The sequence below is a fragment of the Adiantum capillus-veneris genome, chromosome 28 (assembly GCF_014529385.1).
Source record: "Adiantum capillus-veneris isolate H3 chromosome 28, ASM1452938v2, whole genome shotgun sequence".
Taxonomy (NCBI): Eukaryota; Viridiplantae; Streptophyta; class Polypodiopsida; order Polypodiales; family Pteridaceae; genus Adiantum; species Adiantum capillus-veneris.
The window spans coordinates 79,274,970-79,300,651 of NC_140958.1; the positions used below are offsets into that span (position 1 = coordinate 79,274,970).

The following is a 25,682-nucleotide window of genomic DNA, read 5'->3' on the forward strand; positions in this document are numbered from 1 at the left end:
ATCAACAAGTTGTTTTATTTTTTAAAGAAATTACTATCACAACCAGTGGTATTTTGTATTTTATGGAAAATTTGAGGGGCATTTTGGGAATAAATCACAAATATGGGGGGTATTTTGTAAATTTTCAAAATTAGAGGGGTACTCTTGAAATTTCCTCAAATTAGAGGGGTTTTTTGGTTTTTTCCTAATCTTTATCCAGGCAATTATTGATAAAAATAATGAAGCAATTTATCTCCAAAGCCTACATAAATAGCTCATACTCTAGTTTTAGTATCGTGTATTGATATATAATCACTCTTTTTATGAAAATCAACAATTTGTTTTATCTTTTTAAAACATTATTATCACAACCAGGGTTTTTTGTATTCTACAAAAAATTTGAGGAATATTTTGGGAATAAATGACAAAATATGGGGGGTCATGAAATTACCATAGTCATGAAATCAAAATATGATAAATTTTTGTGTGTCAACAGGTCATGATATCGATAGAGAGAGAGAGAGAGAGAGAGAGAGAGAGAGAGTCTGCAGTTTGGAAGGTCAAAGGATACGTTTTATGTTTATTTTCATTCTATCAAATTGCTAAAACAAGCCTCGAATTAAATTGACACTCGTATTGGATGAGGTTTGGTTTTTAGTTGCTCATCGAACATCCCTTTGGATGATGTACAAATCTAGATTTTGGCCATGATTTCCTATTCTATCCTCTCAAAATTGTGGATAATATATTACCTTAAGGGAAAATTACCAAAATACCCCTCAAATTTAAAAAATTAGAGAAATACCTTTAATATTTTGTCATAAAATCTCAAAATGCCCTTTAAATTTTCCAAAATACCCCTGGTTGTGAGAGTAAATTTCTCCAAAAATAAATAATTTTGTAGGTCTTCACAAGAAGAGCGATTTTCTATTGTACAAGATGCTAAGACTACCATTTGAGTTGGTTATGTAGGCTTTGGAGATGAATTGCCTTTTTTTGCGATGGTAATTGGTGACAAATTACATGCTGAGCACTCAGAAACGGATCTCAATTTGTCAAAAACGAATGAAGATTAGAAAATCTTGAACAGTCCAACCAAAATAGATACAAGGGTATTTTGGCAATTTTTGAAATTTGAGGAGTATTTTGGTTAATTAGCATGCCTTCTTGTTATAGAGGAAATCATGGGTCTCTAGCGCCTAGGTTTTTTCAGCTTGAAGTAATTCCAAGCCTAAAACCAGCTTTTAACAAGGGTGGCACGAGCTACGAGCTACACGAGGCCGCCAACTCCTCTCTCTCTCTCTCTCTCTCTCTCTCTCTCTCTCTATGCGTAGGATGACTGCAAACGGCTTCACATGGCGTGCGGAGGGAGGAACAGCACGCAAGCAAGGCGCTAGCGGCCAAGACACTCAACCTCAAGGCCGCCAACTCCTCTCTCTCTCTCTCTCTCTCTCTCTCTCTCTCTCTCTCTCTCTCGCTACGTAGGATGACTCGCTAGTGCCCCAATTACTCAACCAAATAGCGCTTTCCCTCTCTGTTCTCAGCATAAAAGCTCAACACAAGCCAAGGCCCTGCATTTGAATGTCTACAGCGATGGAGCTATCTACGGAGAGGACGACCGAATTAAGGCTTTGGGCCCTTCGAGCCTCATCCTACCCTCCTTCTCCAAGCAAGCTCATGAGATCCTTGACCTCTCTGGCCATTGGATCATCCCAGGTATTCCTCTCTGCCATGCCTTTTCTTATATTCAGCTTCAGCCAATTCCATTACTTTCACAAAAAAGTCAGGCTAAGAAGGGAGCCCATGAACATTAGGCTTCTTTTTGGGGGGGCGCGGGGGGCGGGGGGAGCGTACATCCATGATGAAATTCACTACGAACAGAGGTATTATTATATGGAAATGATAGCCTCTTCAAAAAATTTGAAGAGAGGTAATTAAAGAAGATCAGAACCTCAAGCAAACATTCAAAAACATTTTCCCAAAAAGATCACATCCTCAAAGCAAACATTCATAGAAATGTTCCCAAAACTGTCGAACCCCTTATCTCACGGCAACATTTATAGAAGGGCTCTCACTATTTATGTCTGCAATTCAAACACAATTTTAGATTAGTCAATAGACAAAAGCAGAGTTGAAACCTCCAAAATATGATGGCAGCAGCTCCCAAAACAAGGTCAAAATATAGTGAAAAGGGCAAGAGGAACTGACGCAGGGTCTACGTGCCCAAAAGTGGGGAACAACCATCACATCAAATTCTCTAGGGTTGAGCTGTCCTTAGCCTCAAATACGTCCACTCAAATAGGGAGAATTCAGTTCCTATGTAGTCATCTTCATCATCATAGGTGTGTTTGCGCCAACCTCGAATCCAAGAAAAGGGCCCAAAATCCCAATAATTTTAGAGGAAACCGCAAGCTATAATTTAATGATTGTCATTCACAAGACAAATATATACTTTACTAGACAAGCAAAAGACTGGGATTATGAGAGTTGGGAAAAATGTTGCTTGACATTTCACACTGTATTACCTTGTACTTCATCCTATGCCGGATAATGATGCAGGTCCATTGCCTATTTTACGAGCTTCTAATTGGAGTCTGAATTGGTACCGTCTACGATAGAGACAGTGGTCATTTGGACAAATGGATATAGTTCTTATATCTTCTCTAATAACTGGCTTTTGAATGTGCTTTATCAAGTGTTGCTCATGGACTCCTTATTAACGAATTATAAATTATAATTTAGAATAATGAATGGTTTCTATGATTTGATTTTGCCAGCTATTTGTAAAGCGGGAGAGAGAGAAGGAATTCTGGCACTCACCATACATGTCTTGCATGAGTGAGATAGAGGGAAAGCGGGAGAGAGAGAGAGTGAGTGAAGGGAGTATGTGTGGATTTGATCTTTGGCTTGCAGAATTTCCTATAAATAGGGAATGACCATAAGGTCTTTAAGTTGAAAGAGAAGGTAAAACAAGAATGTTGCATACTAAGGTAATGATCTATTGCTAACTTTTGAAAGTTTCCCTTCCTCCCTGTCTCACCAGGTTCTCTATCTTCTCTCTCTCTCTCTCTCTCTCTGGGAATCATTGATAGCAATTCAGTTTGACAATAGCCATGCCAAGAAGGCCCTAATTGTAGAGAATGGCTCTACATTAAGGCTGGGCTTAAGGAAGGAAGAGAGTGAGAGAGCCCAACATATACTAGAGATAATCAAGGTCTTTTCTTTTGGTTGAAATTGCAGAGACATCTATCTATGCATTGATGTCTAGTATATGCTGATGGCCAAGAAAAGTGATGCCAGTGCTACTATCAAATTTATTTACAATGGAGAAACAATTGGAAGTAGAAAAATAGACAAGACTTCAAATTTGGCCAAGTTTCATGGCAGCAGAATGCCAGTTGGATGCTTTTTCATTGGTGTGCTTGATGTGTATGAAGGGAAGGATGCTCCTTTGCCTCATGTACTTTCTGGGAATGAAGAGATGACTACTTTGAAAAGGGTAGAGAACAATTTTATTGCATGGCCTAGAAGTGAATTGATAATTTTCAATTTCATTTTTCTAAGGCCTTGTCATCGATATACTCTAAGTGGAGAGTGTTGTGTGTACAACTGGAATGAGTTGACTTGTTGTATGATCTTAGCTTTGTATTTTTTTAAATAGTGGGTCATCAAGACTGCAAGGACATAACCAACACAAATTTCACCATCAGCAACTGTCAGTCACTACACTAATAGCCAACCAGTTAGTGTTGTCCCATCTCCACCTATTTTAATGGTGGAAAAATCTAGGAAGGCTGCGAAGGGTAAGACAAAAGTGCAGGAAGGGACATCTTTTGGGTTTGTGAAGATGTCAATTTGGATGAGGATATCTATGACAAGGAGATGGAGGCTTACATGATAGCAGGGGTCAGTGCCGGTGGGGAATTTCCCATTAACGAGGATGTCATTGTACGATATGATATGTTGTCCAAGCATCTTGGGAATTTGAAGGTGTGGAATTGATCTTTGTATTGAAATTATGCAACGACTAATGAAGAGTGAGGTTTTGGACATAATTTGGTTGTTGCAGGTAGAGCATGAAACTTCGTAGCCACGGATCCCTCTTTGCTGATTGCTGAAACTTGAAAAAGAAAGACAAGTAAGCTGGGATTCCAAGTGTCTTCAACCACTAGCAGGTACCTTTTTGTTGGAGGTATATTATGAGCCCAAGGGATCCTTCATATGCTCTATTAATGCACCAGGCCATCCTAGCGTGGATGTTGACATGACACAATCATTTAGACATGGGATCCATTGTGGCGATGGTCAATGGAGAATTTGAGGCTGAAATCAAAGGCACATGTTGGGGTGAACCCCTTTTGTGGAAAAATGCTATATGCATGGGATGGGAACCATAGGTTGGCCTCTTGGATGGAAGTTCTTAAACAGAGTAAGTATGGTTCTCTATGTGGTTAACTAGAATGCATGTTTTGGGATTAATTAGGGCGTAAAATTCTTTGTGATTGTAGGCATAGCCTATGTGAAAGATATTGATTTGCATCCAAGAGTCCGTGTCGAGCTTGTGGTGGTAGACTCTACAAATGAGGCTGACATGCTGAGTATAGTGATGCATATAAACAAGTAAGTACCTTAAGGCATGTTTGCATCAAGTGCCGACTTTATAATCAAATAATACTGTCGTCCTATGCTTGTTGATCTAATGTAGATTGAATGAGATGGGATTCGTGGCAACATCTTACACTGATATGTTATGAATGGTGCAAGCAATGGGGCTTGCCTCGAAGGAGGCAATCATGGAGAAATTGCCTTGGGTTGTCTACAGTTGGATGCAGGCAGACATTGACAAGAAAGTAGGGAGAAAAGCATGGTATAATGTGCCTATGGCTCTAATGTCGCAACTACTACATCCCGTGAGTGCCATTGTGGTTTTTTTGCACAAGTTTAATTAGATATTGCATCTTGCAAAGTTTATTTATCAGTAATGCAATACATGCAGGAAAAGTACACTCTTGCGTTGAAAAGATCATTGCCGAGAAGGATAGAATGCTTCCTTCAGAGTTTCAATGCAATTACAAAAAGACATTCTTTGAAACAGATGCATCGTCCATAAAAATAACAAAACATGCGTTGGCCATTGTTGATCCAACATTAGGAGATGATTGGTGGAGGTATGTTGTTTTGATATGTCATGCACTAAAGTATGGAATTGATCCTTGTTGGTCTCAATGCAGGACATTGCGAACAATCGAGTGGACCAACCGCCCAAAGTGGATAACAGAGGAAAGATTGTACAGGCTGGCATGTGCAGATCTTCTACCTATGAAGAAAACATTCATTCTCCGTGCCATAGCTTCAATAGACCAAGCAGACGCTAAGAGTTTGGACATACCACAGACAGGTCAAGACATTTGAACATCACCTTAACAATCTACCTGTTTGGCTTCGCATGGGGTTAAATTGTAATGATAGATCTTTTCACAACCCAGGAGAGTCAAGTGTGTTTAGGGAGTCAATTGCAAGAGAAGCAGGGAACGTACAAAGCAGCATCCAGAGTATACATTTGAGCTCTATGCCTGGTCTAGACGTTGATTTGTTCATCGATGATGCCAATCTTACTCATAGAGGAAAGAGCTTCGCTTATGAGCTGGATCTAATGAAGAAGGGAACTCAATCAGAGGTGGCCAAAGCATTGATGGATGCAAGAAAAAGATGCCTTTGCAGGTTAGATCAATTTATTCGGCTGCTTTTAAAAGAACTTACTGTTAAGTGCTTGTGATTTTGTAAAATGTATCAGATGGTTGCGAAAGCGTAAGTACAACATCAGAGGTGTTGCCAGCTTGCAAAAAATGATGGAGATCAGTAAACCAGAGCACGTGTTCAACCCTTTGCAAGTAGACGGCAACTTCAAGGGAAGAGTCTACCAAGACCTGCCTTGGTTCTTAGAGTATGATGAGGGATGTTTCCCAATAAGCAAGGAAAAAGTGCACAACAATGTAGTGCAAGAAAGAGAAGAAAGAGCACGCGCAGGTTAGAAGTGTCCACAACAACACAGTCTAGTGTTCAATTGCCTCATGGGGAGGGGTTTGATACGACTTCACGATACTATCATTACGTGATTTGAAAGCACTCAATTTATAATCGCCATCATCGTGGTGGCAGTGCAATTTCACTAAACAATTTAGCTTTGTTATGCAGATAGACCAGTCTGTTTGCTCTTTTGGCTCTTAACGAGTCGTGGCTAGAATGAAAGAAAAACGTGCGTTCTATTGATGTTTGTAAGAACCATAGTCTCAATTGTTCAACTTGTTAATTTGGTCTTGTTGTTCAGGAAAAATAAGTGAGATATCTGCAGAGGAGGTGGTAGATTTTGCTACGAGTCTAGAAACAGAAGTATTGTATGTCTCGGACTTGCCACTAGTTACAATACCGTCATACCGTCTACCGGCAATTTATGATCTACGTTACATGGTTGTTCCAGTATGATTCAAGAGCATGTTTCTAAGTTCATGTTTTTGTTTTGCAGCTGGCGGTGGCGATCGCATTCAGATTCTGCATCTCAGATGGGACAAGACAAAGGATGACTTGAAAAATGCAATGTTAAGCAATGCCATGCCTCACGTTGTGGAGAAGTGTTTGATGCCATTGCAAGATGGGTCATGTGTTGATTCATCGGTGAACGCATCTATTATTTTCCTGCCATCAAACATGCCTATGTATGGGTTGTCTGAAACAGAAGTTCCAGATTGGAACAAGATGGAAGCATGTCATTTGGACAACTTGTGCATCTTGCATTGGCAACAGTCGATGAGAGAGGTGTTTTCTTGGTTGTTTGTACGTCAGATAATTATGGAATGGTGCATGAAATGGCATCAACTGTTGGATGGAGAGAAGATCACTTGAATGTGGTTGTGTGTAAGATACCCGTTTGCAAGACAAAGAATAGAACCGTGCACACATTTTTGTGTCATCTATGAGAAAAGAGTAGACTTGGACTACAGAGGCCATTGACATTCCCTCAGATGATGCTTGGTACAAATCTGTGCAGAAAGATGATTGGACACAAGATGAGGATGGGACACCAATGCAAGGTAACGTTTGTCTCTTTTTGGCTCTAAGTATAGTTTTTCTGTTTCATGTTACTAAATCCTTCAACAAAAATTTGTTGTGTAGGGGGTATGGAACGTGGGCTTTGGTTCCTTTGGCAGTTGCTTGCACAATACACCAATCAAAATGACATCGTCGTTCAATAAGGGGGAGATTGCGGTGCATTAGCCTTAATGGGTAGCCAAATGGGCCGCATGATGACAGTGTTTGAGAGCAATGACCAATAGAATGAACAATGTATTGGAGATGCAAGGACATCACCTAAGAGAGATTGAAGAGTGAGATAAGAGAGTAGCAGATGAAGTCGAGCGTTCCCTGAAGGAAACATCTCTTATGGAGCCACATCCAAACATTGTGGAACTGGATCACCACCCAATCCCATATTGTAGCCCAGCAATAAGATACCTCACATTTTGCAAAAAATGTTGTTTGTAGTCAGCCATTGTATTAGGATGCTTTATACAGTCTAAGAATTATTAAATGTGTTTTGTTTGCTCGCAAATACTTGTAAAGAATGCTTTTTACTTGTTGTCGTAGCATGAATCATGTGAAGTGAAAGAGGGTGTCTGCTGATTTTTTTTCCTTGGGTATCTGCTGCTAATTTTGACTGTTTTGTGACCATAAATAAATAAGTATGGTCGTTCTAAGTAAGTGCTATGTAGAGCAACAAGAGAGCTTTTCCATCTTTTTGCCACAACACACTGAGAGGTTTTGTAGACAATGTTGTTAGTGGTCAGCCACTGTCTACACACCTATGAAAAGTCTAAAAATAAATAAATGTGTATTGTTTGCTTGTTGTCATAGAACAAACCATATATAGTGAAAGGGGGTGTAGAAACTTGTTTGTTTTTTGTTTCTTGGGTGCCATATGCTGATTTTGGCTTTTTTGTGAACATAAATAATCACTATGGTTGTCCTAAGTAGGTGCTACGTAGTGCAGAGAGAGAGCTTTTTTGTCTTTTTGCCTCGACACACTAACACAAGCAAAGAGAAAGCTTTTAAAAAAATATAAGAGACACACTAAGACAGGCAAAGAGAAAGCTTTTAAAAAAATATAATCATTTGCTGTGTTTTTTTGAGAAAAGCTCCCTCATAAAGCTTCTTCCAATCTCCTACTCAAATGTTCCCACCTTCTCCAAGATGATTGGTTGTATGCTCCAAAGGCACATATATTTGCTTTGTTCCAATATCAATAATAGCATCTAAAGAAATAATCTTAAAAAAAGAAGTTAGATCAATCAAGAAACTTTCAAGTATAATAATTTTTCTAGTAAAAAACGAAAAAGATTGAATGAAAGCAGGGGAGTTGAGAGTATAAGCCATAAGAGAGATAATGTTAGCAAGAAGTTCTTAAGTAGATAGAGAGTACTATAGCATAATTTTCCTCTAAAATTAAAAGAGATTAAGCTTATATAACAAGTAAAAATAAGTAGCTATTAAAATTAATTTTATATTGTTTTTGAAACAAATTATTTACAAAAATACTTATGTAATTTTTTTAAAATATGCTCTCTCTCATTCTCTCCATAATCCACATGTTTCTCTCTCTACTTCATTTTAATATTCTTCTCTCCCTCTCCCTACTTCTCCATCTCTCTCTCTCTCTCTCTCTCTCTCTCTCTCTCTCTCTCTCTCTCTCTCTCTCTCTCTCTCTCTCTCTCTACTCCCTCCCACCCCTCTCTCTCTATCCCTCGCTAGTGTCCTCTCTCTACTCCCCTCCATCCCACCCCCTCTCTGAATCTCTCTCTCTCTCTCTCTCTCTCTCACCCAATAATCCATTCTCTTTACCCCTCTCCATTTAACCCCCATTTCTCTCTCTATCCCTCCAACCCACTCTATCTCTCTCTTTCTCAATCCACTCCCTCGCTAATCTACTCTCTCTCTCTCTCTCTCTCTCTCTCATCCACACAACCAACACCTGTCTAGGGGTAGTGCACGTGGATTGCTGCATGGATAGTGCCATTTGCATGACACGCCATGCGGGCTACCTGCTACCTTGGCACATGCAATCCCCTTGGGGTGGAGTGCCACACGAACACCACCATCCATAGGTCAATCCATGTGGCAAGCCATGTGGACTGCCCATAGATGAGTGGCATGCTGCGAGGCTAGCCCCATGGGCTGTGCACGATCCGTAGTCCATGGGGCAGTCCACATGGATTGTGCCTGCCCGATCAATGGTCAACCGATTGTTAGGGGGAACCCTCCCTATAAAAGGGGACGTTTATTCCCTTTTCCCACTTTTTTCCAAGCGTCTCTCTCTCTCTCATATCCTCACACCCCTCGTGCGCTCTAAGCCCCCCTTCTCTTCAGCGCTCTAAGCCCCCCTCCATTCCCCCCTTCCCCTCCCTCCCATTCCTCACGCCCACCCTCTATCACTTTTTTCTCTCACCCATCCATTCTATCCCTCCCTCTCTCTCTCTCTCTCTCTCTCTCTCTCTCTCTCTCTCTCCCCTATCCTTTCTCTCCCTCTTTCGCTATCTCTTTCATCCACCCTTTCCTCTATACCTCTATCTCCCATACCCACCTTCTCTCACTCTCTCTCTCCCTACTCTACCTTCTTAGGTTTTCCCTACTCTACCTTCTTAGGTTTTCCCTACTCTACCCTCTTGATGGACCCTCAGTCCCTAACTGATATGTATCATCCCGACTGAGAAGGAATTGTTGTAATGTTGTGCTTTTTGGTCCCATGGGTCATATATAACTTTCGTGGACGATAATTCAATCTCTCTCTCTCTCTCTCTCTCTCTCTCTCTCTCTCTCTCTCTCTCTCTCTCTCTCCCTTTCTTTCCATCCACCTCTACCTCACGCATTCTCACTCCCTTATTCTCACTTTCATTGCCCAAAAAAATGCCAATTCTTTCGAGAAACCAATCTAAAGGAATCGACTGTCGGGAAGAAACTCCAATCAACATGACTCAAGAAAGTGATTTGTCACAAGCAATGACATGTGCAATTGCTGCGTCTGTGGTGACGGTTGCACAATAGCTCCATTGGCGAGTGCAACCCCTTTGATGACCATAGAGCCACAAAATATTGGTAATGAACCATTGAGTGATCTCTTTGAATCTGTGGTTGATAGTCACATTTCATCGAGAAGGATTGATGTACATAAGTGTCATACACTCACCTCTAGCCAAGAATTCCTCTTTGTAATCTTTTGGCTAATCCGAGCATTAGAACGAATAATGATTGTGTGGAAGATCTCACGGCTTTTGGAGCTAACTGAGGCTATCAAACTATGATGGCAAGTTTTATCTTGCTAGAAGATTTCCTTGGGCAAGATGTTGTACCTTTCAAAAGACATGGTATTTATGAGAGAGAGTTGGTGATGTTTGTCACCTTCGATGATCTAATTAGAGCCATTCCAGAGCTCAACCACATGGAGGAGAAAATGTTTGTCGTGTAAGATAGAAATCATCGGCTTTATGCATGGAAAGATTGAACATTGCACATGGAACTAAATGAATTATCAATCATGGAGGTTGAGTGCATGCTTGTGAAGTTTAACCCTCGGGAGATGGCGAAGTACTTGGCATGATCAACAAATAAGGTTCTTTACATTATCTTTGATGTGTTGTTGTCAGCCATGGAAAATGCTTGCACCTTATGTGAAAGCTACCCGAAATGAGGAGAAATTGAGTGAGACCAGCACGTGCTATATAGCACAACCCGCAATAGAATGTATGGGACCTCTTATGCGATAATTGACACTAACAAAAATTCTGTACAAAATGACAAAATTGCCTGTGCAGACCTGGCTGCAGCGGAAATGGAGGTCAAAATGAGCCCGAATCAAAAATCTAAGCAGACTAAGATCTATGAGCTTATCCGAAATTTTCATTGACCTACGAACGATTGCCAAAGCTCACTGAAATCAGAGAAAGTGAGCAGGCATGTGCTGGAGCTGCTATCGACTAAGCCCGGGAGGACATAACCTACTCTGATACCAATTGTTGGAATTAGGGTTGGAGGAAAACGCATACAACTTGGAGAATACGAAGGAAGCTCAAGGCACACAACAAAGAGTGTATTACTTAGTGTGAAATGGAAAGATAGATAGCCCTAGAGTGATGGGCATATATACAATACACGGGGGGGAAAACCTCCTAAAGAGGAAAAAAATGCCCGATGGTCCTAGTGTGTTGACACACATCACTACCGCATGTATATGGTAATTAGGCTTTGCCATTTTTTAACCTTGACTTCTAGTTTTTGTAGGCTACATGTGTTGGAGCTGATCATTGGTCTTTATAGTTTCTTCTATGTTGTATGACTTCAATTTTGCGTGTAACACATTTTCTACACCTTATCGTATGTAACCTAACAATACAAAACGATTATTGTAGCTTGTGGCTATTCTGAAATAATTTTAGTCTTATTAGAATCCAATAGGGCTATCTTTGCTAGTTTTTAGCTCTACTTTAGGCATTAAAAAAGCATCTTCTCTTTCTAGCCTAGCGAGAGAATATCATGTTTTAAGCCACAAATATCTATATAAATCATCCTTTATTATGGTTTGGTGATAGAAAGTGAGTATTCATATTTCATTTGGAATCATATAATAAATCTCTTTGTGGGAACCCCCTTTATCATTCTCTTCTACACTCTTCATCCATCTCATAGCTTCACTGTTCACTTTTTCCCACCACATAATATCACGTGGTATATTTCCACTTTTGATATAGTGTATTCACACATGAGTATTATCACCATATCCCAACATTGAAATTACTAAGTAGAGTCTTTAAAAACTCAATGCATCCTGGTCGTAGAACAATATGCTCGTGTTGAAACTTTAAGCTCTTCATTTTTTTGGACTTGTACCAACTTCTTCTCAAAAAAAATCCACCCAAGCTCACTATTATAGTTAGCATTGGTCTATCAGTGGATGAAAGATCCATATCAACATGCATCCCAGTTCTGAGATCTTGAGTTACTAAGATGTTCTGGATGGATTCTTCTTTAACCTTATATATGTATTGGAACTTGCATCACCTTCTACTTCCATAGGATCACTCTTCAAGCTATTCTCCAATGGTTTATCTTTAGGAACTTGTAGATTTTTGTCAGCTTCTTCAAGAACGCTCTGGTTGTGATGGAGATCCATGGACTCTTTCTCAAAAGGTTCAATAGCCTGAAAATCCTTTGTACCAACAATCTCAGGTGACACTTTGTCAACTGTGATCTCAAAAGGTTCAATAGCTTGAAAATCCTTTCTACCAACAATCTCAGGTGAAACTTCGTCAACCGCAATATCGTTTTGAAGGATTTCAAGTTTTAAAGAACACCTATTGTTAGCTTTGTCACACTCTTTAAAAAGAAAAATTAGAGAGTATCCAAATGTGACAAATTTTATATCTAAGAAAATAAATAGATTTTGGAGAATATTAATAAGACCATGGATAACGTTGCAATAGAGCTTGTAGAAATTTAAGGACCACCCCAAAAGGCCTTGTGGCCGCATGCTAGACTTTGACTACAAGGTGTTGATAATATTGGCGCTCTATGGCCCAATGGACGTAGGGGTTCTCATTATGGTTTCTTAGGTTATAGGTTTCTCTCTATTCTAATGAGAGATCCTATTGCCTCAAGGCCATAGGGTGCCAATGTACAAGCTCAAGGGTCATAGGTTTTCCCTCTATTCAATGAGATATCCTATGGTCCTAGGGCCATAGGGCTACCAAGGTGCCAATGTAAGTGTCTTTGAATGGCCTAAATGCTCTTTGAGAGCTTTTACATTGACACCTAGGCCACCCTCTAGCATTAGGACCATAGATTTCTCTCTATTCTAATGAGAGATCATATGTCCCTTGGGTCATAGGGTGCCAATGTACAAGCTGAAGTGCCATAGGTTTTCTCATATTGTAATGAGAAGTCCTATGGCCCTAGCTAGGGCTACCATGGAGCCTTTTAATGCTTGATCTGTCAGGGAAGTTACTTTTTGAGTGTAACTAAGGTCTTAGCTTTAATCCTTAGGGGTTTGTTTACACAAGAACTTTATGCCTAGGTAGTTGGAAATACTCGAATGGTCACATGGCGTGTAGCAATTTTTGGATGTAATCAACAGGCAGTTTACAGTTTGCAGTCGTCCTGCAGTCGTGCAGTTGTACTGTTGTTTTTGGGCTTGTAATGGACGTTGATGATGAACACAGGGTAGTGCAATAGTTTCTCTTGCTTAGCCATGGTCTTTTGTGTTCATACAGTCTGCAGTTTTCATGGCGTAATGTGCAATCTCTTGCCTCGTTTATCTCTACACTGCATCATTCTTGTATTGATTACCTGTTAGGGCTGTGAGCCCCGAACACTTTGGTGATCCCTATTGTGCGTGTCCTAATGGACATGGGAGCGAACTCCAGTAATCTCAAAGCAAATGGTGAGTCGGTTATGATGCAAAGTTTCTTTCTTGTGCTCTAACTTCCACCTTCTCTCTGAAGCGGTTCGTGTAATTGGTTCAAATTCAGCCTGAGCCATATGGCACTCAGGAATTCAACAGGTTCTTGACATGTTAGTCAACCTCAACCACTTGAGGGAATTTTTTAATTGGGTAACCCCGTAGGAAGAGTCTGATGAGTAAGCAACAAAGTTCTTGGAGGAGTTCTTCCCAAATCTGTCGGGGAAAATCAAAATTACAATTGCTGACAAGTTGCAGATTTTTGCAAGTTCTTGGCAGTTGTTGTGCAGGCAGTTTCTATGCAGTCAATTGCAGTTTTTTAGTTCAGGCAATTGTAGTTTGCTGTGTAGGCAGTTTTTGTTTCTTGAAAGTATGTAGTTTATGCAGTACATAGTTTTATGCAGTTTTCTCAAGGTCTTGCTGGCTTGGCCATGGTAATGAAGAGGAACGAGCTGGGCAAAGGAGAGACTTTGGGGTCGTTTGCGAGTTCTTGACTGTTGAACTTCTTGTTTAGATTTCTTCTCGTTTTTGTTGTGGTGCCAAAAAAGGCACAACTAGAAGAAAAATGTGTTTAGGGTTTTGTTCATTTTCAGATCCCTGACAGCATGCAGATAGCAGTTTGGAATCTACAGTTTGCTATTTATAGTTTGCAATTTTAGACAATGTGTAATCTGTAGTTTGTGATATGTATTTTTCAATTTGCAGTTCAACTGTTTACATATTGCCGATTACAGTTTTTCAGTTTGCAGAATGCAGCTTTAGTTTTTCAGTTTACAGAATGCAGTTTCAGGTATTTCAGTTTGCAATGCAGTTTTAAGAAGTTTCAGGGTTTAAAGAGGTACAAATGCTCTCTATTATTTTGATGTGTGATTAATGGCATAAAAGAAGAAGACAAAGTGTGCAATATGTCAAAAGTATGAGCACCGCACAAAGGAATGCCCTTACATGTGCAAGTCCTGTCAAAAGGAAGATGTATGTGCCAAATATTGTATGCATAAATTGTGGAAGAAGTTTTATCGAATTGTCAGATCTTTTCAAGATGCGTCAAATCCTGAGATATCCTATGGAATTAGTTCCATATGGTACCAATGTATAAGCTCATGGGCCATAGGTTGCCCTCTCTTCCAATGAAAGATCCTATGGCCCAAGGGACATAGAGGTGACATGGTGCTCATGTACGTTCCCTTGAATGGCCTAACTACTCTTTGAGAGATTTTATATTGACTCATAAGCCACCCTTTGTCCCTAAGGCCATAGGTTGCCTTATATTCTAATGAGAGATCATATGGCCCATAGGGCCATAGTGTGCCAATGTATAAAGTCGAGATCCATAGGTTAACCTTTATTGTAACAAAAGATTCTATGGCCTTAGGGTGATATGGCTCAAGGTCCATAGAGTTTCCCCTATTCCAATGAGAGATCATATGGCCGTAGAGCCCTATGGTGCCAATGTATAAGCTCAATGACCATAAGGTTCCCTCTATTATAATGAGATATCCTATGGCCCTAGGGATTCCATGGTGACAATGTAGGCACACTAGAATCTTCTAAATGCTTTTAAAGAGGTTTTACATTGACACTAGGCCACCTTCTATTTGTAGGGCCATAGGGTGCCAATGTATAAGCTGAAGGGCCATGCGTTTATGTCTATTGTAATGCGGGATCATTTGACCCTAGAGCCATAGGGCTCAAGTTCTTTAGGTTGCCCTCATTTCAAAAGAGAGATCATATGGCCCTAGGGCCATAGGGTGCCAATACATAATCTCAAGTGCCAAAGGCTTCCCTTGTTTTATTAAGAGATCCTATGGCCCTAGGGCCACAAGGCTACCATGGTGCCCATGTAGGTGCATTTGAATGGCTTAAATGCTCTTGGAGAGTTGTTAGATTGATATCCTATACTTTTTGGGACACATGATGTTAATTGTCATAATAATCAATATCTAATTCTTCTAAATGATTTTCTCATGTTAAACTGATCATTTAATATGGGAAAGTGCCAGGGGAGAAAAAGCTAGAATATTGGTTAAGCTAGCAGACTGGCCACAGTAGGGATCCAAAGGAGGGAAAATAGGGATCCAAAGGGGGGGCTATCTGCAAAAGACCAATGTGCAACAATGGGCTTAAAGACCCTAAGGTTCAGCCCATTAAGACTTCCAAAATGCTAAGGTTCCAAAATTCAAAGGTTGTGTCCACAGGTCAAACATTAGGGGAATCGGATGCTTTGTGTGAGTCACAAAAAATCTTCATAATCCCTACATAGGAGGGGGCGAGCCTTGCAAGTAGGGGATGAGAGAGAAACTCACACACACACACACACACACACACAAGCTCCCTTTACACAAAGGGGATGAGGGACACATGTCAGCTCCCTAGCCCAGATGCCCACAAGTTGTGCCCAATTCCTATTGGATGGTCTTGGAGGTGGACCGATGAGAATTAAGCTAGAGTAAACCAAGTTTAATTAATTTAAAAACACTTAATAAAAGAACCAAAGAATTAAGCTCTAGAAGACTATTGGACAGTCTCCCAAGGGGTCCAATGAGCATTCAATAGCCCAATAGCTTGCGTGATTCCTATTGGCCAGGAGGCAAAGGGGTCCAATGAGAGTTTAGTTGAATTAAATAATTACCTAAAGCTCTCACAAAAGGGGAAAGGAGGACACATGTCAGAAGGCTATCACTTATGCCACTTAATTTCCATTGGTTAGGCCTGGGGAGGTCCAATAGGGTTGTAGCATGAGTATTTATCAAGGGGGGTCGACCAAGAGAGAGAGGGGGGGACTGATTTTTGGAAGGCATTATCACACACACACACACTCACACAATCTCATGTGTGAAGCAAAGAAGACTCTCTCTTCTTCTCAAGCTTTAATGGAAAGCTTACCACCTACTCCAAGCTTGTGAGAAGGGAGGCCTACACCAACAACTCTTGGCATTGTGATGCAAATCCAACCAAGAGCCAATCTTCAATGCATGCTCATCTCTTCTACCATGCTAATTACTAAGCTAAGCTATGCTAATATGAGTGATTATGTTAGGAGATGTACATCTTTCTCGTAAGAATACTCCTTCTTCCTCTCAATCTACTCTCATACCCCGTTAGCTCTCACCATTTTCGAAGGTGTGTGAGGTCTTGGTTCTGAGACCGTGAGGGATTGATGTTGTTTTTGATAAGTGTTTTGCTTAGTGCATGAAGTTTCCATCTTCATTGCACTAGCTAGTATTGAATGATCACAAAGAATTGTACTATAAAATGTCTCTCTTGATGGGAGAAACCATAACACAAGTTACTAGACCATTAGCCCTTAAGCCGTATGGTAAAATTTGGGTTTCTTCTAGAAACCTATTATCAACACCCTTGTATTAAAAAATATAGAGTAAGCCTTATGGCCCTCGGCCCTTAGGTTTCCAATATACCAATACATAAAAATAAGGCCACAATCCCTTAGGCTCAAAACAAAGCATGTTATGGTCATAAAAATCATATAGAGAGTGCCCTATGGTTCCATGGTCAAAGGATTTCAATATAGATGCTCTAGAAGTATACCTAGTCTACCCATTACCCTTGGGGCAATTGGATACTCTTCAAATATATTACATTATTAATAGACACCTTGGCTACCCTATGGACTTAGGGAAATAAGTTTAACAAACATAGAGGGCACCTTTGTCTTTAGGATCTACATAATGCTAAGTAAAATGGCAAAGAAGTTGTTTTATTAAAGTATATAATTTGTCCCAAAAGGCTATATATTATTTCTCTTTATGTATAAAGTACTTCATAAATTTTTGATGGACCTAGCACCATACAATTGTACATGCAAATACCACCCTATGGCCCTAGGACCATAGGGTGCTATAAGAAAAAAGAACCCTACGATGTTGAGGTTATAGAGTTCTCTCTATTCTATACCTAAAAAAAGTACCCTACAATTTTGAGGTTGTACACTACTCCGTACATGTCCTTTGGCCTTAAGGCCAAGGGTGACACATGCAAAACGTACTCTACTACAATCCTAAGGTTATAGAGTTATCTCTATATTAAACCTACAAAAGACCCTATCTCTATGGTCCTAAAGCCAAAGATAGCAATATTTTAGTCTTTCATATAGCAATATTTTAGTCTCTCATATATTCGTAAAGATACCTAAAAAGAGCCATAGGATGAAACATGGTTTTCATGAAGAAACTTACTATCACACCCTCCGTTCTAGGGAGAATCCTCTAGCCCTTGGGCCACATTGTGCAAATATAGAGGTGCATCCTATAGACCTAAGGATATAAAGTTATCTCCATTTTATATCTATAAAAAATCCTATCCATATAGCCATAAGACCATGAAACAGTGTATTATTTGCTGTTTGCAAACTCTTAGAGAAACCCATGATTAATGTAACATTTATAATGCTCTTTGTAGGTATTTTAAGACTCTGTGAAAGCCAAAACTATGCCTTTCTATGGAGCTAGGACCATAAAAAAGGATTTCTTATAGTTATCAAAGGAGAAGAAATTATAGTCATAAGATTTTAGAATGATTTATATATGTACCACCCTATAGCCATAGGCCTGTATGGTACCTTATAGAGAATTAGTAGAAATATATAGCCTTTGGACATAGGATACATTTTGGTGATCTCACCACAACCCCTTGATCTTTTTACTCAACATAACAGAGATCATAGTGCCAAAGGGTTCCCTCTATTTTAGTTAGACAACCCTATGGACTTGTGGCCATAGGGTGGCAGAGGGAAGTACGGTGCCCTTTGTATGGTTTTGTAACCATAGCATGGTCTACATTGATACAAGGGTGTTGATAATAGGTTTTAGAAGAAACCCACGTTTTAGCGTATGGCCTAATGGCCATAGGATGCTCTTTATAGATATTTTTAAGACTCTATGAAAGCCACAAATATACCTTTTTATGGCATTAGGACCATAAAAAAAGATTTTTTTCAGGTTATAAAAAGTGAGAGAATTATAGTCCTAATATTGTAGAATGATATTTATATATGTACCACCCTATAGCCCTATGGCTATAGAGACTATATGGAGTACCTTGTAGAGAAAATGGAATCAATCTATAGCCTTTGGACATAAGTTAAATTTTGGTCATCTCATCAAAACCCTTTGATCTTTCAGTAAACATAGTATAGATAATGGTGTCAAAGGGTTCCTTTTATGTGAGTAAGACAACCCTATGGACTTATGGCCATAGGTTGGCAAACTTTGCCCTATGCTTTAACATCTTAATATATTATAAACAAGGAGTACTCAATGACCCCAAGATCATTGGTGACCTAACTGTATCTATAGGGCTCTATATTGGGATCCTATGGACCAAGAGAAATAGGGTGCCCTTTGTATGGTTTGACCATTGCATGGTATGATTTTAACATAAGAGTTTGTAGTGTTACATAGATCCTATTTATCTTGGCTTTTTAACTATCACTTGGACCATCACACAATACATCCAAATATATCCAAATATGCTAAAAACATGTGATGCCTAAACTATGTCACCCTTATGGCCTCAAGACCTTAGGGTCCTTTGCAAGTGTAGACTACAAAAGGAGTTTGGAATTTGACAATAACCTATGTCCTTATGGAAAGAGAAAAGTACAAATAATACTAACAATAACTTTCAAACTGCAAATGGGACCATTGAAAAGAGAATCAACAATAGCTTTGTAGGTGCTCATTTTAAATGCTAGATAGTTTTCTAAGTCTTCAATTACATGGTTTTCTTGATTTTAAAGTCACATGATCACAAATATTTATTTCTTATATTATCAAATTCAATAACACATTTACTTTTCTTAATATTCCTAATAATTACCTTGCATGTAAATTTGGTTGTTTTGACAAAATCTTCAAAAATATAGGACGTTGGAAGTTTTGAAAGAATTGAAAGGGTGAAATATCAAGGTCACAAAATTCAAAAGGAAGATCTTTTAAAGTGCAAACATATCCACAATGTTTGTTAATAGGTCTAAGCTTTTCACTTCAATGCATTTGGTAATCTTTGATTTCACCCCACTATATATACAATCCATTTACAAACTTAAACAATTGTCATACATTGTACAATCATTTCTTTGCAAGAAACCTTGATACAATGTTCCCATTGCTACATGACAAGCTAAAAAATTGTACTAGTCCTAGCTTTACTCTATTAAAACAAATTTAAGATATCCATTTCAATTCTCTCATCACCTAGAATAAAAACAAAATCATAGTTCAGACCGAAATACTCGCACTTTATATCTTTGAATAAAATCTTGTTGCAATTGAAGAACTAGATCTTCACATAATCCAAAGGACAAATGCTTCATAAACCATTTTCACTTTGATACTTGATGTTGACTATCTAGGCAAGTAATTGCATTTACAACAAATATTGAATATATGTTTAATCTAGTTATTTGCAATACAAAGTTAATTATTTCAAATGCTTACACCATCAATTCACAATAGAAGAACTTACACTCCAACAAAAATGATAATAAAGAAACTATTCACACTCTCATTTTGGACTTTTGAGGACTTCAAAATTTTGTGTTTTTTCTAGCTTATTTCATTTTCAATAGAATATTAAACTTAATCACAAGCTAAGCAATATATGTACCTAATGTATATGAACCCTATGATTTCAAGGCAATAAGTTGATATATCTTCTCGCATATATTTTTCCAGAAGTCTGGTCTAGAATTCACACCCTTGCTACTTAAGGTACACGGGAAGATCTTCGCTGCAGATGAGTATAACTGAGACCTACAAGAATCTTTCCAAAAGATTAAGGATGCTATCTCTATCTCATAGCAAAGGCAAAAGGCTACTGCTAACAAGCACAGAAGAGCCCAAGCCTTTAAAGAAAATGATTGGGTCTTACTCAAATTTCCCAAGGCTCGACTAAGGCACACGACGGGCAAGAATCGTATGGGACACCAAAAGTACTATGCTAAGCTAGCAAAACGGTACTATGGTCCCTTCCAAATTCTTAGGCCAATCAATGAGATGGCCTATCAACTCAAGTTGCCCAACCATTGGCTCATACACAATGCTTTCCATGTGAGCCTACTAAAGCCTTACAAAGGAGAGTCACCTCAAGAAGACCCACCGGAGATCGAGGACCAAGAAGAGGTGCTGTAGCCCGAGTTCATTCTCTGACATGACGACAAGGTACTAAGAGGTGGTAAGACTATCCGATGATATCTTATTAAGTTTAAGTACTATCCTTTTGAAGATGCTAGATGGATGCAAGGCATACAATTAAAGGATAACCTAAACCTTGTCAATGCTTACAATGCTTCCCTAGAGTAAGCAAATATACAAATGTTAAAAATGAACAAAGTTTTTGTCTTATAAGACTCTCTTTTTCTTTATTGTGCACAAAAATGAAGTAGTATGGATGCTTAGATCAAGTTTGCAGAGACGACGTCTCCCAAACACCAAGTAGAGATTGTCACTCTACTATGGAAGATTGATAGGACTAATGTGCATACATGCTTGTGGCAACTTAAGCTCTCAAGCGCCAAATGGACTAGTCATCCATTCGCGAACGATGTCCTAGGGTAACATAGGGATCCTCTACCCGCTAGGAAAAAGGACTAATGAATATGCTTTATCTTCTTTACACCATAGTCAAGGACGACTATGATTTCAAGAGAGAGGTAATGTCATAATAATCAATATCTAATCCTCCTAAATGATTTTCTCATGTTAAACTGATCATTTAATATGGGGAAGTGCCAAGGGACAAAAAAGCTAGAATATCGGTTAAGCTAGCAGACGAGCCATAGTAGGGATCCAAAGGGGGGGGGGGGGGGGGCATCTACAAAAAAGCAATGTGAAACAATGGGCTTAAAAGACCCTTAGGTTCAGCCCATTAAGACTTCCAAAATGCTAAGGTTCCAAAATTCAAAGGTTGTGTTAAAAGGTCAAACATTAGGGGAATTGGATGCTTTATGTGTATCACAAAAAGTCTTCATAATCCCTACATAGGAGAGGGCGAGCCTTGCAAGTAGGGGATGAGAGAGAAACTCACACACAAACACAAAGAAGATCCCTTTACACAAAGAGAATGAGGGACACATGTTAGCTCCCTAGCACAGATGCCCACAAGGTGTACCCAATTCCTATTGGATGGCCTTGGAGGTGGACCAATGAGAATTAAGCTAGAGTAAACCTAGTTTATTTAATTTAAAAACACTTAATAAAAGAACCAATAAGAATGAAGCTCTCTAGAAGACTATTGGACAGTCTCCCAAGGGGTCCAATGAGCATTCAACAGCCCAATAGCTTGTGATTCTTATTGGCCAGGAGGCAAAGGGGTCCAATGAGAGTTTAGTTGAATTAAATAATTACCTAAAGCTCTCACAAAAGGGGAAAGGAGGACACATCTCAGAAGGCTATCACTTATGCCGCTTTATTTCCATTGGCTAGGCCTGGGGAGGTCCAATAGGGTTGTAGCATGAGCATTTAGCAAGGGGGGTCGACCAAGAGAGAGAGAGGGGGGACTGATTTTTGGAAGGCATTATCACACACACACTCACACAATATCATGTGTGAAGCAAAGAAGACTCTCTCTCCTTCTCAAGCTTTGTTGGAAAGCTTACCACCTACTGCAAGCTTGTGAGAACGGAGGCCTACACTAACAACTCTTGGCTTTGTGATGCAAATCCAACCAAGAGCCAAGATTCAATGCATGCTCATCTCCTCTACCATGCTAACTACTAAGCTAAGCTATGCTAATATGAGTGATCATGTGAGGAGATGTACATCTTTCTCGTCGTAAGAATACTCCTTCTTCCTCTCAATCTACTCTCATACCCCGCTAGCTCTCACCATCTTCGAAAGTGTGTGAGGTATTGGGTCTGAGACCGTGAGGGAATTGATGTTGTGTTTTATAAGTGTTTTGCTTAGTGCATGAAGTTTCCATCTTCATTTCACTAGCTAGTATTGAAGGATCACAAAGAATTGTATTGTAAAATGTCTCTCTTGATGGGAGAAACCATAATACAAAGCCTTTTGGAGGGGGGACCGGCTCCATGAAAATCCGGTCCTCAGCTGTTGTCCATTGCTTAATTTCTCTCTCTTTTGAAGTATTGTTCATGTATCTAACTAGGTGTTATGCTTTTTGTTGCTCTTCCACCCAAGCACTCTTGTTATTCTCAGTAGGAAGCTATTCTAATGAAATGCTCACTATGTTCATGCTATTTTCCGCTACACACAAGTTACTAGACCATTAAATGTTACATTGGCATTAGAGCACAAGGTTTCTCTTTTCTTGCTCAAGAAGGGAGGTCCTCAGGCTAGCTATAAATGGTTAGTACTATTAATTGCATGTGAGTAAGTAGAATAGGGATTTCTCAGCCTTGCAGTGCACCTACCCTTGTGCAGGTAACGAGGCATCACCCCGTCCAGAGCTATGGTCTTAATAGTGGAGTCCTACGGGGCTTGCCTACGGCTTAACCACTATTGAGCTATTAGAATCTTGACAGGAGCCGGTGTTGTTTTGGTGTTGAACGACCCTCTCTTCTATTCCTTGCAATTAATGATATTCAAGCCACGGGTACAATAGCTTGAGTGCTTTTTGTAAAGGGGGAAAGAGGAGTAGCAACTAGGGCTTGAAGTGCCAAAGTACACCTAAAAAGTTTACACCTAAAAGTTGTTAGAATGGCTAACAATAGTAAAGAGAGTGATATTAATGTTGAAAACTTTGATTGTGCTAATGATCAAGCTACTAATGATGCACCGATGCTTGCTAACTATCTTGTTTCTAGGCTTCAACAAGCCATGGGCAATCCATCCCTCCAAAGTGAAGTGCAACGGAAGCTTCGTGCTCATGGGATTCTCCAAGTTCCCCACCATGACGAGAGAGCGCCTAGGAAGCCTCCTTGCGAGACTTCCAAAAGAGGTCTCTCTCCGATTCGGGAAGAAGAAGAGGATGCATATGAAGGGCTCATAAAATTGCTCCTTGATGATGCATCTCCTTCTCAAAGGAGACGTCAAGAGCCTGCATTGAAGGAACGAGAAAGAAGTGAGTCTCCCGCCGCCTTGGTGGAGGTAGCTCCACGAAGACGGCGGGCTAAACGCTCTCCATCACCTCCAAAATGGAGAAGACCATTGCATACTTCTCCACACCATACTTCAAAGCGGGATGACAAAAAGCAAGAGAAGAAAAAGGAGAGAAAGAGGACACCCTCTTCTCCATCTTCTTCATCCTCTTCCTCTTATGAAAGTGATGGTGAAGACAAAGAAGATCAAGGAAAGAAAAGGCAAGAAAGAGGTCACCCTCTTCTCCATCTTCCTCAAATTCTTCATCTTCTAAAGAAAGTGATGGTGCAACCTTTGAACCATCAAAAAGAAGAGGCCATAGGAAATCCTATGCCTCATGGAAGAGGTCGTCCAAGCTCAAGAAACTCAAAGAGGGAGGGAAGAGCATCTCTTTCCTACCTATGATGGCACTTTTGGTGCTCTAAACAAAGTCTTGGCCTTTATCCAACAACTAGATGCGGCGTTTGGAGATAAGGGCTTCATGGAGTCCTCGCACTTTCAAAAGTCTGCAGACAATGGTGGTCTAGCCTACGGGCCAATGGTGAAGCTCCACGAACATGGAAAGCTTTAAGAGCTTCCATTATGAAGCATTTTTTGGCGACCGATGCCAAAGACAAAGTACTCACCGAATGGCGAAGCTTGAAGCTTTCTCCCTATGAATCCATTCACAAATATGTAGACAAGTTTTGGGATTTACAACTCAAAGCCATTGTCTTCAAGAAGTTGGATTTTGAAGAGCAAAAGAAACAATTTTGTGCGGGCTTAACTGAAGAAATGGTGGAGTATGTCAACTCCCAAAGGCCACGCACCATATCGGCAGTTATACACCATACTATAGTGGCCTCTCGAATCAATTTCCAAACGGGGGCTAAAAGAAATTATAAGGCCACAGAAAACAAGGGTTCCAATGAACCTGAGGGGAAGGACAATGTCCAAAAGTCTCCTAAGGGCAACTCCAACAAAGCTAAAGAGAAGGGAGTTTATAAAGGCAAAAATAAACTCTCTCCTAAAGAGCTTGAGCGTTATCGCAAGGATAACCGTTGTTTCAAGTGTGGCGAGAAAGGGCATGCGTACCGCACTTGTCCCCAAAAGAATACCCGCCATGAACCTCCTAGAGCTACCTTGGTCAAAATCCAAGATGAGGAAATTCACCACAAAGGATCTCATGCCATGCTTGGGAAAAGGTAAGAGAACATGATGCTTTTATTCTCTTTGACCCTAGTTCTACTCACAATTTTATATCTATAGAGTTGGCCACAAAGCTAGGCATACAAGCTTATGAGATGGGAGATGTCCTACCCGCAAACAGTGCTTTCAAGGGGCAATAAGCTTCAGACACTCCCTTAATCGGGAAACTGAGTCTCCATGTCCAAAGCTATGTGGACAAAGAGGACTTCTTTATCTCTCCTCTCAAGCATGAGGATGTAATCCTAGGGCACCATGGTTTGATCGCATGGTTGCCAATGTTAAATTCCCTAAAAGGAGAATCTCCTTTAACTTTAGGGAAAAAGATATGTATATAGATGCTAAGGAAATGGGTAACACCATACCCATTGTACATACACAAGCTTTCAACAACTCAATAAAGAGCTCTATTTCCGTGTACATGATTTTTGTTAAAGATTCTCAAAATGAACCTAATGTTTTAGCAAAAGAAAATATACACAACCAAAAGGAATTGAAGTTATCCAATTTACTCAAGGGGTTTCAAGATGTCTTTATTGACGACATCTCTTGTGAGCTACCTCCTAAACGAGGTAATGATGACCATGCAATTGGACTTATTCCAAAAAGTTCACTGCCTAAAAAACCTCCTTATAGAGTTTCTCAAGCTCAACAAGAGGAGATTATGCAGCAAGTTCATGAGCTAGTTGAGAAGGGCATGGTTAGGCCTAGTTTATCTCCATTTTGTTCTCCTGTGCTACTAGTGCAAAAGAAAGACGGCACATATCGTATGTGTGCCGACTATAGAGCACTAAATAGGATCACTATCAAGAATAGGTTTCCCGTTCCATGGGCAGAAGACCTATTTGATAAGCTACAACGGTCCACCTACTTCAGTAGGATTGACCTAAAAAAACTGCAACCCATGAATAATAATTCCTTGCCTCCTTAACATCCCCACTGGTTGAACTCTGCCCTGATCAGCC

At 39.8% G+C, this 25,682-nt stretch overlaps 1 protein-coding gene across 5 annotated transcripts; it reads left to right on the plus strand.

The window, feature by feature from the left end:
* The first annotated feature begins 1,416 nt into the window (after nucleotides 1-1,416).
* Nucleotides 1,417-7,609, plus strand: LOC147420744 (uncharacterized). Of its 5 annotated transcripts, XM_086504792.1 has the most exons (12): nucleotides 1,417-1,695; nucleotides 3,641-3,969; nucleotides 4,049-4,154; nucleotides 4,221-4,408; nucleotides 4,488-4,599; nucleotides 4,685-4,703; nucleotides 4,812-4,889; nucleotides 4,976-5,036; nucleotides 5,132-5,147; nucleotides 5,211-5,246; nucleotides 5,655-5,700; nucleotides 5,774-5,935. In XM_086504792.1, exons 4-12 carry the CDS (start codon nucleotides 4,288-4,290, stop codon nucleotides 5,789-5,791), a joined length of 507 nt encoding a protein of 168 aa, XP_086360918.1. In that variant the 5' UTR covers nucleotides 1,417-1,695; nucleotides 3,641-3,969; nucleotides 4,049-4,154; nucleotides 4,221-4,287; the 3' UTR covers nucleotides 5,792-5,935. The 5 variants fall into 5 exon arrangements, 3 of the variants coding, with proteins under 3 accessions (XP_086360918.1, XP_086360916.1, XP_086360917.1); XR_015187000.1 differs by lacking the exons at nucleotides 1,417-1,695; nucleotides 3,641-3,969; nucleotides 4,049-4,154; ... (1 more) ...; nucleotides 4,488-4,599; nucleotides 4,685-4,703 and adding exons at nucleotides 6,175-6,235; nucleotides 6,308-6,374; nucleotides 6,503-7,067; nucleotides 7,150-7,609 and having other exon boundaries at nucleotides 4,737-4,889; nucleotides 4,976-5,147; nucleotides 5,211-5,377; nucleotides 5,466-5,700; nucleotides 5,774-6,006; XR_015187001.1 differs by lacking the exons at nucleotides 1,417-1,695; nucleotides 3,641-3,969; nucleotides 4,049-4,154; ... (2 more) ...; nucleotides 4,685-4,703; nucleotides 5,774-5,935 and adding exons at nucleotides 6,503-7,067; nucleotides 7,150-7,609 and having other exon boundaries at nucleotides 4,737-4,889; nucleotides 4,976-5,147; nucleotides 5,211-5,377; nucleotides 5,466-5,700.
* The last annotated feature ends 18,073 nt before the right edge of the window (nucleotides 7,610-25,682 follow it).

Bases quoted from the DNA above. Each gene is read 5' to 3' on its own strand.
- LOC147420744 (XM_086504790.1), top strand. From the start codon at position 5,023: ATGCTTCCTTCAGAGTTTCAATGCAATTACAAAAAGACATTCTTTGAA. The intron at 5,148-5,210 runs GTATGTTGTTTT...GTCTCAATGCAG, and splicing joins TTAGGAGATGATTGGTGGAG to GACATTGCGAACAATCGAGT. The intron at 5,701-5,773 runs GTTAGATCAATT...AAAATGTATCAG, and splicing joins AGAAAAAGATGCCTTTGCAG to ATGGTTGCGAAAGCGTAAGT.